Raw genomic sequence first — 16,337 nt, forward strand, 5'->3', positions numbered from 1 at the left:
GATATTGTTAGAAATTTAGAATCTTTTAAATCCATTTAAACTTTTTCTCTTTCCATTATTATTGTCATGTATTTAATTCTATATTTATTTAAAAATTGAGAAGGGATTGTATACAGATTCACCTCATTTATATTAACACACATATGTTATCATTTTCAATTCTCTTTACTTATAGCTTCAGTTCCATTTTTCATGTAGAATCATTCCCTTCAGCTTGAAGAAATTTCTTTGATATTTCTTTTAGTCAGATATGCTAGTGATGAATCCTGCAAGCTTATTTATCTGAAAATATCTTATTTCACCTTCATTGTGATAGAGTAGTTTTCATTGTGTCTAGAATACTAGTCAGACACATTTTCTTGTGGCACTATAAAATTGTGACTTCATTGTTTCCTGATTCCACTGTTTCTATTGAGAAATCAGCTGTCGATCTTATGGTCACTTTTCTGAAGATAACGTGTTTTTTTCTCTCGTTACTTAAATCTTTATCTTTGGTTTCCAATGGTTTCACCCTAATGTTATATGTGGGGTCTTTGTTTGTTTGTTTATACTGCTTGGATTACTTGAGTTTCTTGATCTGTAGAATATCTTTGATTGGTTTTGAAAAATTCTCAACAATCACCAGTTTAAGTATGTCTTGTGATAAATATGTATATTTTAAAATTAAACTGTTTTACTTTTCACTAATCTTGTGCTTTTCCATTTCAATCTGATTATTTATAGCTTTCACCTTTTTATCTATTTTGATGATTTTCATCAATTTTCTTGTATATATTAGTATAGTTATGTCAACATCTTTATTTGCTAACATCACTGTCAGTATCATTTGCATATCTGCTTCTAATATTTGCTTTTCCCTTGATTAATTTTTGAAAATATAAATACATAATTTATTTAAAAATAAATAATACATTTTATATAAAATAAAATACCTTTTCAGACATTTTTGTGTATTAATTTTTTAAAAATTAATTCCTAAGCATTTTATATAAAATTAACTACAAAGAACCCATAGATTTAATCTTTCATCAGAGTGGAGTTTCTGATTACACTTACTCGTCTAATAGGACTAGGTCAAAGAGCTGATCACTTTAATCTTATCAGGGATTTAGCTGTGTTGAGGCTGATTGGCAGTTTAGTAGTACTCAGGCATCCTTTATTTTGTCTCAGGGCATGATTTTCCCAAGATTTGCTTGTGAACATGCATTTGTCTCCTTAACCGTGAAAGACTACAGGGAATTCAGATCTGCTATTCCAATGTTCCCAGCCCAACTTTCTAGTATCCTTACTCCTTCAAGATGAAATCTGGCAAACATCAAGAGGCAAACTAGCTATATGCTTGAAGTAGGTCCTCTCTTTCTGGTTTATCTTTGTTTTTTAAGCAGTAAATGCTTTCAGTCTTTCTTTTAGAAGCTTTGTCATACACTGTCAGCAGCATTCCACAAAGCCCCACAACTCATCAAGTATGTTATCAGTAAAACTAGTCTTGCATTTCAGGTCCTCAAGTCTCTAATTTGTCACTTTAGAGCTACACAACTGCTTTGCTGGTTTGCTTTCTTCCAGCAGTTGCCAAAGCTTTTATAGCAACACCCAGAATTTGCTTATGCCTTCACTAAATACAAATGGCTAGCAATCGTCAGTTTCACTTTGAATGGATTCTTGCTTCTCTGGAACTGCGGTTCATCTAGCTCTCATTTCTTCCAAAGCTTTTTAATGTTTTTAAAACACAATTTTTGTAATTTTCCAGCTTTTTCTAGTTCCAGTAAGAGGTTGGCCATTTACCACCTACTACATACTATTTGGAAGCAGGAGTCTCAGTAAATATTAAAATGATTCTTGTTTTCATTTGAAATCCTGTATCACTTAGTTTCTGGTTCATTAATAATTATCTTATATTGTTTTGTTACTTAATGTGTGTTGGTCTTATTTCCTTGCACATTTTGAACTTTGAGGGAAGGATTATTGTTTTCTATCTTGTATAGACCTATCATTATGCTACACATAGCATAATTAAAACTCAATTCGAAACACCTGATAGTTCAAAAAATCTAGTCTGGTGACATGATATTCATCATAATCACAATTCTTCCAGCTTTATCCTTGTAAATTCTTGTTTAATCATATATCCAGTTATCTATCTATATGTATACTCTCTCTCTGACCCCTTGCAAATTGTCTTTATAAAACTCTGCTCAAGGACTGATAAACATACATAAAACAAACCTACAGCTTTTGTATATCTATTTACCAAAAAAAGATGGGTATTTGAATTGTTTCTTATTCCTTAAATGTGAAATCCCTCTGAGAATTTATGGCAATGAAAGGCTTATTTTTCATTATAAACTTGCATGCTTCTTTCAGTTAAGCAATACAAATTCTCTAATTCATGAAGTTTCTTATCTACTATAAATGCTATGAAAATAAGAGCTTGGAGTTGTTCTCATCAGTGTGTATACACACACACACTTTTGTGTCTTATTGTATGTGCAGATATTTGTGTAAACACACATGTGCATGTATGTGTATATACACACATATATACATACACACATGTGTATGTTTGTCTAGTGTGTGGGTTGCTGTATGATTCCTTATTTCTTACTGTTTATCTTTTTTCTCTTTATTTGTGCTGTGTTAACTGTGTATTTAGTGTAAGTCACACCGAATTTTGGAAATGGATAAATGAGCTTATGAATTGACATAAGCTAACACAATGACCTAAGGTACCAGTGACTCATCAACTTTGGCAAGAATTAGGCTTTTTATTGTCAGATGGACCAGGTTAGCAGCATTCATTTAGTATTTGCCAAATATTGAATCATTAAGACAAGAGAAAGACAAACCACAAAATCTCTTAAGGTTCCTTTTTCTTACCATTCATTTTCCCTGACTTGCATTTTTTGTTTATAAAAATGTCTAAAAATCTTTCCATGATTCAAACTCAACCTTTATATGCTTAAAATTTGTGTGAAAAGTGTAAAATTTAGAAAGCTGTTTGAGTTTGTTGACATGAACTTTGGGAATCTTGAAGTATTTGAAAAAATTAAGTGATCTTTTAAAGTTTTTACTATGACAATGAAAGACAAAGGTGTATCTCCAGCAGAGGATTTGATGAGCAAGAGGTTAAGATATAAGTGACGTAATAGGCTATAATATAGAAACTTGTAGATCTGTGGGATTAGTTAGGAGGAAATTGATAACTCTTTAATGATTACAATCTAAAATCTTCTCTTTGAAATCTATAGTTAAATGCTTTTGTTCCCAAACTGTATACCACCAGAAATTTCAATCTATTTTCCAGATTTTAAAAAACATCTGCCAAAGAGTTCGAGACCAGACTGGACAACATGGTGAAACCCTGTCTCTACTAAAAATACAAAAATTAGCCAGGTGTGGCGATGCACACCTGTAATCCCAGCTACCTGGGAGGCTGAGGCACAAGAATTGCTTGAACCTGGGAGGTGGAGACTGCAGTGAGCCCAAATCATGCCACTACACTCCAGCCTAGGCAACAGAATGAGTCTGTGTCTCAAAAAACAAAACAAAACAAAACAAAAAACCCCCAAAATCTGCCCATAAATAACCACGCTGTTAATTCTGCTCATGTATGCCTACCCAGTAGAAGACAATGTTGCTAGGATCATTTCCAAATAAAAATGACAATTTGTGTATTTATTTGGGGTCTACTAGTGACTGACTGTAGTCCTAAAGAAATTTTAGACTAAAGAAACTTAGGTTCACACAACCAAAATTTTAAATTTTTACTCTACACAATTGTAGGTTTGAAATACAAGGCAAAAAGAATCCTTACTGAGGGCCAATGCTGGAGCAAGTTGAATACAGTCAGCCTTTGGTGTAAATAATTGCCTAAATATGTTCTATGGGTCCCCCTACCTTCTTGCAGGACCACGTGAATTTATAAAAAAGTTATCACAGCAGTAATTTTTATAAACAAAAGACTTTATTTCAAATATATTTTACAGTTTGTGTGTAATTAGGATTGCTTTCCAGACTGTGAAATTTAAGAATAAATTGAACAAGCAATGTACAAAATAGTGGTGTTTACTTAGGCCTACTGAATTCCTACAATTGTTCTTGTAGATTTTTTTCTTTTTAAATTCTATCGGTGGAGACATCAATGATAACACAAATTTCATCCTCTTGGTTATATTTTGAATAGCAACAAAGTACCATTCCATTCCATATTTGTTTGCATCTTTAGAAACTGGCAATAAGGGGAGTAAAATCTCATGTATCTGGACCTAATTGAAAAATGATAATATATTGTTAACAGAGCCGAACCAATTCATTCTTTGTGGTAAAAAGTTTGCTAAGCAAATTGGTAGAATAACTAAAATTGTAGGACAGATGTTTAGCCTCCTTAAGAAAACATACTATTTTAGAGAACTTTTAGCAATACTATTGCATACACTTTACATACTAATTACAATGCTTACTTATAAAACAGGTCTTCTCAGCTAGCTATTAGATTGCTTTAAAAACTCAAGAAAATAGATTGGATTTTTTTCATAAACATTCTTTAAATCAGACATTGAACTAATTCATGCTTACCTTCACCTCCATTGTTATAACTGAGGTTTCAATGATGATGTGAAGTTATAGAGATGACTTCAGAACTTTTAAATTTGGTAAGAATGACAGTATACTGATTTTAAAAACACATACGTGAACTTCAAACACCAGCAACTAAAATTAGCAAAATTGAGATTTTAAAAAAAGAAGATGTTTTCTTTTCACTATTGCCAGTATTGTTTTTGTTGTTCAAGGCATTGGCAATAGGAAAATAATCTATTATTATATGCTAGTCTTAAATATTACATAAGAAACCAAAAAACCAAGAAAGAAGGTTTCCAAGTAAACTTTATTTGGTAGAAGAAAGAGGGTGGTGGTTGGGGCTTTCCACCTTGGTGAGCCAAGTTTCCTAAACAAGATTTTCCCCATCCACATAATACTTAGCATATCCTGGTAATGTTATTTCCTGAAGAAATGTAGGGTGAGATCATGACCAATGTAACGATAGGTGGTCCATTATAAACACTGTACAGAATGTTTACTGCTCAACTCCTACAATGGATAGTTTCCTTTCTAAGAACCTCAATTTGTTTTGCAAATATTCAGTGGGTTGTAGTTTTCTATGTTTGTTACATTTGTAGTGTTCCACTTGCCTGGAGTCTCTGAAGTCTACTGCTTTGCCATGATGGGCAACACAAGACAGGGAAACAAGGAGTGGCAACGTGGTTCTGATGGACCACATGTCCTCCAAACAATAGAGGGATTGGGAGCTCCTTAAAACCTCAAACCCTTGCCTACTTACTGACCCTGTTTCAAGGTTTTCTCAGAGGCCTAAAGAGAAAGTATGGTAGGTAACAGGAGCTGCAGAATTTGACATGCAAAGAAAAGGTAGGCAGAGGAAGAGAAAAATATCCCCACCTCCCGATGTTTTGGAACATAAGAGTATGCAGAATTATTTAGAGCTGTTAAATAGCAAAAGCTGTGTTCTATCCCCAGAGATTCTGATTCACTACATCTGGGGTTGGGCCCAGGAATCTACATTTTTCACTGTTAATTCTGAAGTAGGTGGTCTGTGGACCAGATTTTGTAAAATACTCCTGTTAAGGGACACAGTGGGCAGTGTTTCTAGAATAAACCCTTTTATATACTTGTATTCATTTGAACCAAATGTTACCTGACCCCTTGTCTTGATACTTATTTAAAAAACCCACCCATCCACCCACCCAACCAACCAACCACCCAACCAACCAACCAAACACCCTTATATGAAACTATTACACAGAGAACTATCAAGGTAGAAAAACATATTATGGTGGAAGAGACAAGCAAAAATGGCCATTGAAAGGAAAGGAGACTTCTTGTTTTTAACATTCACTAAAAAAGTTTAAGGTAGAACTCAGAGGCTAATGTTAAACAATTCAGAAATATCCATTATTCAAAATTAGATACCAGCGAGGTGAAAATTATTTATAGTTCTTAGTAATTTCATGATCTGAAATTTATAAATCTTCTATACAAACAAAAGGATAAAGCACAATTCTAAAGCGTAGAAATCCCCCATCCCCCACCCAAGGATAGTGTCCAGCCAGGGAAAACAACAATATTAAAGGTGCTTTCGACTGTCGGGTTTTCAATTGTGTTGAATCAATTACATATAAGAACAGTATCTTTTGACAGTATGGTGAAGCTAGATCTGTCTGAGTGAAATGCATTATATCAAGTCCTGACTGTCTTTCCGGGAATGTCCACAGCTAAAAATTAAACCTTTAGTTCTCAAAGTCAACTTCAATAAGAGGGATTATTTATATCAAAAACAAGATTAAATTTCCGTACTTTCGTTCTTTTCATAATAAACTAATAATTACACCCTCATAACAATAATTGTGAAAAGAAACACAGTATAATAGGTAAAGAACACATTTGCTGTTTTTATTGGTGCCTTGCATGGCAGTAATACTGAAAAAGGAGAATGCAAAAAAATAAAATAAAATAAACAAAAAACAAAAACAAAAAACAGGTTGGTGGCAACCCACATCTTTTTTTTAAGAGCACATAAACTCCTGTTTTATTTTTATTGTGGCATGAATGATAACATAAAACCAAAAACATGAAAATATACAACTTATATTACACTATGTGTTATGAACAAAATATAAATCTATAACTCTATGTTATATTTACATAATTATTTATTTCATTAAATTTCAAGTGAGATGGTAGGTTGCACATACTTTGTTTTAAGCTCCAGGCATTTGATTGTCTCTTTTCTATTTTTTTTTCCATTTTTACTTGTAAAATCCAAAATGTTAGAAGGACTAAAAGCTTTAGAGCCAGTGGAGCTATATAAATACTGTTTTAGTGAACCAGTGACAGAAACACTGGGGAGGACAGGAATCAATCAGTAGGAAACTCAACACATCATCTTCAACCTGGGAAGTTGATAGCTATAGGAAACTTTAAAATTAAATACTGTAAAAGCCTGGCTAAACCAACAGCTATGCCCTACAAGACAAAGAGATACCTGAACCACTTTAAGTGGCCTTCATAGTTTTCCTTGTGGACCCCATAAGTTTTATTTTACTATTAAGTTGATAGACAAATATCTTATAAACCTGTTTGTAAATATACAGTTGTTTATTACAATTCAATAATTTACCCATTAGAATGAATGAAAGTGTAATTATTTTTTGTTTTAAATGTGATATAAGAGGTTTCTTCTGGGAACAGTCACAGCTTCTGGATTAAGAAAATATCTGAAGTTGGACCAAAAAATGGTTAATTTTCTTTAGATGAATTAAGGTAAAATTCTACTCCAGAAATCAAATCTATAAAATAGCTTCACCAAAGAAAACTTTTTTTTAAATATTTGTTCTTTATAAGAGGATTTGGTTTTAACAATGATGATTATGTTCTTTGGGAGGAATTTTATACATGGTTAACTCTTAACTGCAGATGCCAAATGAACTTTAAAAATGGACTTCAGTAATTTAGGTATAAATATACTGAAGAATAGTTTTATATTTTATCCAATTGTAGTAACTTAATCACCAAGTTATTATTAGTAACTATAAATGAGTAACTTTATTTTCTCCAGTGATGTTGTCTTAGATTCATATGAAAACAGGACTATTTTTAGAGAAACTGATTACAACAACATTAAAAACCAGAATTCTGGCAAGATTATTTCTCAGTGTCGGGGCAAGTGTGTGTGTGTGTGTTTGTGTGTGTGTGTGCATGTGAGAGGGGGAGAAAGGAAAAGAGATAAAGTGTGAACAGACAGATAAGAAAGCAGAGAGGAGGGAGACTGTTTACGTTTTAGTTTGATCTTTTGATCTTACTCTCATTTTCTTTATCTTTTTTGGTCATTATGAGGCACAGAAAAAGAATACAGGGTTTTAGGATCCTTTACCAAAATTATAAATCAACCAATGCCAAAAAGGCAATGTAGGAACACAGTAAGTTGCTATTCATAGCACCTTTTATCAAGTGACTTCAAAGCACTTTCAACATTAATATAACTATTTTTGCTTTTGTTTTCCTTTGGGGAAAACTAGGGCAAAGAAAATTTGATATCCAGTGAATTAACCATCAGAACAAGAGAACAGAATGCAGGCCTATGAACTTGCTTTTTGTTTCAGTTCATGCACAGTTTAGTCTCAGACATAAACCTAACTAAAATCAACTTTTGAATTTCAGCAGTTAAAAGTCACCATTAACAATTTTGTTTTCCCCTTCAAATAAAACAAAATAAAACAACAACAACAAAAAGACTAAACACCAACGTGTTGTCAATTCACTGGTAAGTGTGTTAGAATTGGTTTCAGCCACGAATGCCTTCAATGGCATTTACCTGGAGCTAAAACAAAGTATTCTTGTAGCCCAAAGTCATGAAATGAAAACAAAGCATCTTTTATAACATGGTGTAAAGTAAGTATCCAGCAAACGTGAGAGGTGAACCCACATAAATCAGAAGGAATTTGTTAACAAAGACAGAGAACAAATTTTTTAAAAATCTGTTTTCACATTGTACATAAAAATGATATAAAAACAAGTGTCTATTTTTTCCTTATCCAGAGTGCTTGAAAACAAAACAAACAGAAACAAAAAAAAATTGGCTCTAGATGACTGTGGCAATTAAATAACTAAAATGAGTGATGAGAGCATAAGTTAATTAAGATTGAACACGACCCTCCTATTAATTCACTCCTTTGTTTTAAACATCAGAACTGATATTGTTGGGGCCAAAATTCTTAAAAAGGAGAAAACTTATGGGAGGAGAAGTAAAATTGTGGGTAAATGTGTGTGTGTGTATATATATGTATATATATACATATACATACATATATGAGTTGGAGATGGAAATTTGTTTTAAATATCTAACAGCTTATTGGCTGCACTTCCAAATCAGAGCAGAATAAAATAGAAAGGGAGAAATAAAATAAATTATACATAACTTACTAATCTGGGAACAGCTGACCATTATTATTATTATTACTATTATTATTATTATTATTTTATCATCATCATCATTATTACAACACTAGCAAAAAGAGGCAGTTCAAATGAAAATAAAGTCATCAAAAACAAACAGAAAAACAAACAAAATGAAATCTCTGACATGCAGGCTATGATCAGCTCCTCCAAGCAAAACCCCAGAGCAAGTCTTCTGAGAGAGAGAAAAATAAAAGGGATTCCTTTTTTTCATTATTTATATGTAAAAATCCAACTTTAGGGTGGTGTTTCGGGGGTGAGATAGGAAAATGATGACTGGAGTGAAAACTATAGCACATCGAGCTACTAGTTGCAGTATTTACTATCTGATACTTCAATACAAATAATGGCAATTGACTTGAAATGATTTTGCATTTATTTGTACAGGCCCTACAACTGCCTTGGCATTTGGCTGGCAAAATCTACATAAGCAGTCCCATCACATTCAGTTGTTGCTCTTCGCAAATACTCTGCTCGAACCAAAGTTGGACTTCAGTGGATTCATCTGACAGCAAGGGAAGAGCAGTGGCAAGAATCCCTGGGTGCAGCCAGGCTCCATTTTGTTGGACTGCAATGACTTTTAATTAAATCCTACTTTTTATGGCATGAACTACACATGGCCCACACTTCTGAAATGCTAAAGGCCTCCACCTCGTTTCATGGAGGGGTGAAAAATACCTTGTAAAATCATCAGTTTCATTTCCTGATCGGGAAAGGATGGAATGTTGAAGAAATAAGCTAATTCTATTTGTCTGAAAAATGGCCAAATATATTCAATGAAAACAATGATTGTTTTGCTCGAAATATCAACAGGAAAAACAAAAATCACTAAGTAGCAAACGTTAATGGAACCAACTGACCAGGGAGAAAGGACATCTGGGAGCAGTTTGCTAGTAGCTTCCATGTTATACATGCACACCTCTATTACACAGGGCCACCTGATCCATCCAATAATCATCATATTAGACATTTAAAAATATAATTTCTGAGCCCTATACTTGGTTAAGTTGTCATTTGAAGTGCAAAGTCAAGGTCAAGATTATTTCTAGACCAGTCACTTGGGAGGATGTGGGATTTCATCCCCAGATGTGGGTTTAACTCACAATGGTCCAACGTTATTCCTATTAGTACCATAATCACACACATACATACACACAAAAATCCAAGATCAGAAAATATTTTTCTCTAAATTTCTTATGTCTCTCTCTCTCTTTTCACCTGAGAACAGCACCTACAGTTTCCATTAAAAAAAAAAGTCAAATCTCACCAGCTGCTGGTATTTCAGGTTTTTCAGGGATTGTCTAAGATTTAACACTGTCCTAACTTAAGAAGGAACAGGAAAAAGTAAAGGGAAAAAATGAACTTGGTCAACACTTCAGTACAAATTTGGCACTTGCTCAAAGATGTAGTGTGGTGTGCAATAGATAAAGAAAGTCCTCTAAAGAAAATAATTGCTTATTTTGTGGTGGATAGCAAGGAAGTTAAAAACAGGCTCTTTTTCCCTCTTCCCCCTCATGCACAGACTTCCATCTTTAAAGTATAGAGATGGAGAAGGTGGAGAGAAGTAAAGAGAAATTCATTTTTCTTTTTTTTCTGTCAGGTGCATTACAAAGAAAAAAAAAATGAAAGGAAAGAAAAAGAAAAGGAAAAAACCCAGAAACCCCAAAAAACAAAACAAAACTTATTTCTTTTTAAAAATTGTAGCACAAAACAACAAAACACATTCACAAGCCACTTGTTGGCACTGTGTACCTGAGTGAGAATTTCTAGAACATTGTAGAACAAACAGCCATAAAGTTTATTTAAAAAAAAAAAAAGTTGACGGGTAAGACTTCAGTGCTTGGATGTAGCAGCTGAATTACTGGCATTATTTTACCCATAGCTTATTTCAATCTCTTGTTGTTGATATTGTTGTTTGCTTGTTGTATTTTTTTTTCTTTCCAAGCCTTTTGAGGCTGAGGTCTATTAGTCAGCTGATGTCCCAACTATTTAAGACTAACAGTTAAAGTAACAGTCAGTGTATGAGAAAGTTAATGTGCTTGGCCACTGGTAAGGATGAACCAGTTAGGGCTTCTTTAAGTCCTAAGGTCACAACAATCTTTTGACCCTTATCAGTTGGCTTGTCCTGCAATATGGTTTTCACTGTCACTCCCATAATCTACATCGGGATCATCCTCTTCCTCGTCGTACTCATCATAAATTTCTCCATTGATGTCCTCGGCCTGTATCTCTTCTTTGATATGTGGCTCCTCTCCTTTCACACCATAAGTGCTCTGGATAACAGGCATCCCAGGCTCTGGGCTGCTAGACACGCTTGAGTGCTCCGAGGGCAGGTGAGGGGAGGGCATTCCAGCCATGGCGATGGCTCCAGGGTACACAACACCGGCAGTGGCAATGGGGATCTGTGCTTGTTGCCTGTCAAGAAAGGAATTCCCAAAAAGATATCATGGGTGAGTGAATAGTTAGATGTGGACTTTATTACATAATTAATTTGCTCAGCAATGTCCAATTCTAAGGTACTAATTTTATTTACTTGCCCAACATTTTTCAGACTGTATCCTACTTTGACTTTAATACCTTGTTTTTTTTTTTGTTTTTGTTTTTGTTTTTTTTTTGAGATGGAGTTTCGCTTTTGTTGCCCATGCTGGAATGCAATGGCATGATCTTGGCTCACTGCAACCTCTGCCTCCCGGGTTCAAGCGATTCTCCTGCCTCAGCCTCCCAAGTAGCTGGGATTATAGGCGTCTGCCACCACACCTGGCTAATTTTTGTATTTTTAGTAGAGACGGGGTTTCACCATGTTGGCCAGGCTGGTCTCGAACTCCTGACCTCAGGTGATCTGCCTGCCTCAGCCTCCCAAAGTGTTGGGATTATAGGCGTGAGCCACCGCGCCCAGCCTAATACCTTACTTCTATGTAGTCCTTCATAGAGTACAAGACATTTACATGTGTTGTCCCATCTTATTCTTAATCCTGTTTTGTTACTACTGTTTTATTAAAAAACTGAGGTGCAGAAAGTTGAAGCAGAAGAACCCAGGTCCTTAATTCCAAGTTCATTTTTCCTTCACTATAACATGCAGAAATAGTAATTTTCCCCAGAATTAAATGTAAAGATAATTAAATTTTAATGGGAAAATCCTAAAACATTAGAGTTCTCAAAATAAAACTTTACTGCCCAGAAGACAGCAGAGCTGAACAAATTCACACTATCCACTGAGTCTCTGAAACAGTTTTGGCCTCGTAGTGGTAGGAGGCAGGACCAGCTTCCTGGATGTACAAACTGTGCAGCTACGCTAAGGTCCCATACTTGATTTCAAGTTGTGCTGCCACAGACTTGAAATTCTTAATAACTTTTTAACAAGAGACCCTGTCTCCTCATTTTTGCACCTAGTCCTATAAATAATGTAGGTGGTCCTATTGGAAGGGATGAAGAGATGATGTTCATTTATGCTTTTATTCATTCATATGTTTAGTATTTGCCAAAGAACGGTTGGGCTCTGTGTTTAGCTTTGTAAGGAGTCATGTGCTTGCAATATGAATCACAGAGCCCTGGACAGAGCAGGCGGCCTCTTCCAAGGACCTGGAGGGGACAGAGCAGATTTGAAAAGGTTTTTATGAGTTTTTCTCTGCCCACATTTAGAACAATATTTATTATTCTAAGAAGCTCTTAGAAACTAACTTCTGTTTCAAATATGAACAACTTTATTTTGGGTTTTTTTGAGAGAATTCTCTAGAAGCAATGCATTTGTGTAGCACATCTACAACACTGTCAACAACCTTGCCACGGGAGCATTGTAAAACATCTCGGAGCTGCGTTCTCAATTCAGAATGAAACCTCCTGTTCACAACCTTGTGATGCCCTAAGTAGAATCCCTAGCTTGTGCGATCCACAAAGGTCACACATGTACCTTGATAGTTCACTAACCTCTCTATATTTAGAAATAAGTATTTTTTAATGTTGAAATGATTTTTATTTTGTATCATCTAAGCAAAGTTGTTAGTTTTAGAATTTATCATGGTGAAGCTTAGGAAGTAATGCAAACCAATGAAGAAAAGAACCAGTTATACTTCTGAGTTTTTAATGGAAAACTTCAAAATTATTTACTCGTGGATATCTTGTTTTTAAGCCAGTTGTTAACAGATCTCATGTTAGAGCTAGGAACTTGCAGTGGATTCATACGGACATATTTTTCAAGATCATGTGGGAGATTATTTGTCCCTGAAAATACTCTGAGCTCAGATTCTTTTTCAAAATGCCTCTTTGCAACTGAACAAATATGTTTCACATCCCATTAAGTATAACAGGAAGTTTGCTCCATGAGAAAAATGACTAAAAGGTCCATACCCAACATTGAAGTACTGCCGCATTTCCTGCCGCCTGTTGCGCATGATTGCCTTGTATTCACCAATGCGCAGCTTTTTGCCATCCACGAGGCAGGTGCGCTTTGGCCTGGGCTTGTACTTATAATCAGGGTACTTCTCCAGGTGCTGCTTGCTGAGACGGGCTTGCTCCTCATAATATGGCTGTTTCTCTAGGTTTGTCATAGCTTTCCAGCGAGATCCTATGAAGAAAGGAGGTTAGGATTCCAATTTGCACAGCTTCTAAGCATTCTAAAAGAGATATAGCTGAGACAAGAAAATCTAAAGTACAGATGTTGACCAAAACCCAGAAATGCATAAACCTGTTTTTGATTAGTGAGATCCCACAAGAACAGAGGTGGTGGTGGTTTTGTACCTAAAGATACAAACACTGGGCAGTATTGTTTTTTCTTTCTGGCTTGCATTCTAGTCAAACTTTTGTATTATGTACCTTAAAGCTCATAGATAATTTAATGGATATATTTCTCATTTCTACATTAGATCATGATATAATTCACCCGTGAACAGAAAAGTTACATGATATGTTGTCACACATTTTGAATCTGAGACTATCCAGTTACTGAATATTTTTATGTGGGAGATGTTTTTTACTGTAAAAGTTCCCAACATATCTCATGCAGTCTCATCCTCCCCAAAATGTTTAAGTATTTTAAGCTTACAGGAATGGCAGTAATTAAAAATTCATTTTATTAAAACTTTATAATTAAAATTATAGTATTAATGAACATGAAGTGGATAACTGCTATGTGCCAGATACTGTGCTAAAACCTTGACATATGTTATCTTTTTCCTACCTTTCACCGCAATCTTATAAAATAGACAGCACTTCTATTTTCATAGATGAGAAAATTGAGATTCAAATAGATGAACTAACTTAGCCAGGGTCATAATTATTGAAGTGCAGATCTGTGACTCAAACTCAGATTTGACATAACTTAAATTGTGCTATAATGTATGCCCTTTCCTATATATGGCCACCTACTATATAAAATATAGCAGAGGTCACAATTACAGTAAATGTGTATTATGATTTTCTCTTAATAAATCAATTTCAATAACATAAAAGATGTCACTTTCCATGATACAGTCTGCATTAGTAATAATAACCCAAATTGTTTTCCCCCTTTCTTTTCACTATTAATTTTGGTGTGAATTTAGTTGGGATTAAAAGAGACAAGTTTGAAGCTTAAATAGAAATAGTTTATGCTAATTCACATTTTACATATGGTTTAAAACTTGGATTCTGTCAGCATGGCAATGTGTAATAGAAGTAGTAGTAATTTTTTTTTTTAATTAAGAGAGATTTAAGAATCTATTTGCAGATGAAGTGTGTTTATCTGCAAATAGTCATCTCAACTCAACGCGAGTGCATAAAGACCGAAAAACTGGAACTAGGATATCCCTACCAAATGGTCTTATACCTGCCTTCAAATGTCATCTAAGTAAGATCTTAGAAGCTTTCAAATGAGTTCATTACTCACCCATAACTCTTAAATGCAAATAGCTCACTGTTGAATAGTTCTTTCTTACACATGTAGAGAGTTCCTCAATATGGGCTGTTACATTTATTAAAGCATGCAGTGAAAGAGGCAATATCTCTTCCATTAGAAATGTTTCCATTGGAAGAGATATTGTATTACATAGGTATAAATAGAGATTTTTCCAAATCTAGAAAGCCAATATGAATTTATTCTATTTACAATATAAACTCAGGTTACAGTTCAAATAATAAGAGATTTTTTTTTTTTCTATTCCTTTCTTAAACTTCTGTTTAAATAGCATCATCCAACATTTTAAGTTGGTTGGTCAAGCCATATCATTTGTAGGTACAATCTCAAACTCCTTGTTGGCCCAGCATTATTCTCTGAAGATTCTTGAATACCATTATGTTATTCTCAGGACCTATATAAACACAGATATGGTTATGATCCTATTGAACTAGAACAACCATTTTAATGGCTTTCTTCCAAGCATTTATACCAGTTTTTTGAACTTCAGATCCGGGAGTAGAAAGTGAGCTTACCATAAATAACTCACAAATAGGAATACACTGAAAAATGGATCAAGGATGGTTGATCTAATATAAAATTTATTAGCTATCATTATCCCAAAATTCAAAAACGAAACCAGTATTTTCATTTAGAAGAGGAATTGACCAAGATTCTTCCCTAAGTTTAAATGATGTAAATGCCAAAAGGTTTTGGCCTCTCAAAGGAAAGAAAATATTTATGCTTTGAAGCAATCTGCCTTGGAATGCCAGAGCTGTTTGTATATTTCCTACTATGTGCATAGTGTTGTATTAATTACCGAATATGTAGTAGTGAGTAAATAAGAAAGTTACAGTTCCTGTCTCTTTGGAGCTTATATCAGTCAGGGAATATACATTAAATATCTAATTACAAAATTTATTATTTTCCTTATAGTTGTGGAAAATACAGGAGGGTATGATAAGGAGGCAAGATCAATCCTCTGCAGGTCAGAAAGGCTTTGCTGTAGAAATTACTCCCATGGGGCTCACAGAGAGAAGAACATCCTATTGAGGAAGAATATAATAGTTGAGGTCCTTCAGTGGAAAGAGGAATTAGACTAACTTAAAGAAAGCTGGTCCGGCTTAAGAAAAAAAAAAAAGAGGAAAAAAAGATGCATGTATATAAAGAAACGGGATAATAAAAGATGTGTAAATTCTCAGATAAGTTGGCTTCCAAATCTGGCATGAATGGGAATTATAAAATAGTTTAACTCTTGATAGTATAATTTCTTTAAGAGTATCACTGACTCCTAAATGACACTTTAAAATATGGCCATATAAATCCAAGTCTTTTCGAAACTAAGACTCAAGATCGCCTAAGCACTAACTGGGTCAAATGGCTGACTACTGCATTTTAAGACAGTATAGGGCGGTATTTCCATTTGGTGGTAAATCCAGTTCCATTT

General features: G+C 34.3%; 1 protein-coding gene across 8 annotated transcripts in view; it reads right to left on the reverse strand.

The window, feature by feature from the left end:
• Positions 1-3,942: 3,942 nt before the first annotated feature.
• Positions 3,943-16,337, reverse strand: part of SOX5 (SRY-box transcription factor 5) — a 1,032,593-nt gene continuing 1,020,198 nt past the window's right edge. For all 8 annotated transcript variants that reach the window (XM_073020544.1, XM_073020543.1, XM_073020542.1 and 5 more), the window contains 2 exons: positions 13,369-13,585; positions 3,943-11,439 (listed from right to left, as the gene is read on the reverse strand). In XM_073020544.1, the coding sequence (XP_072876645.1) occupies positions 11,136-11,439; positions 13,369-13,585 (521 nt within the window). In that variant the 3' untranslated portion in view covers positions 3,943-11,135. The remainder of the gene's footprint in view (positions 11,440-13,368; positions 13,586-16,337) is intronic.

The sequence above is a fragment of the Chlorocebus sabaeus genome, chromosome 11 (assembly GCF_047675955.1).
Source record: "Chlorocebus sabaeus isolate Y175 chromosome 11, mChlSab1.0.hap1, whole genome shotgun sequence".
Classification (NCBI taxonomy): Eukaryota; Metazoa; Chordata; class Mammalia; order Primates; family Cercopithecidae; genus Chlorocebus; species Chlorocebus sabaeus.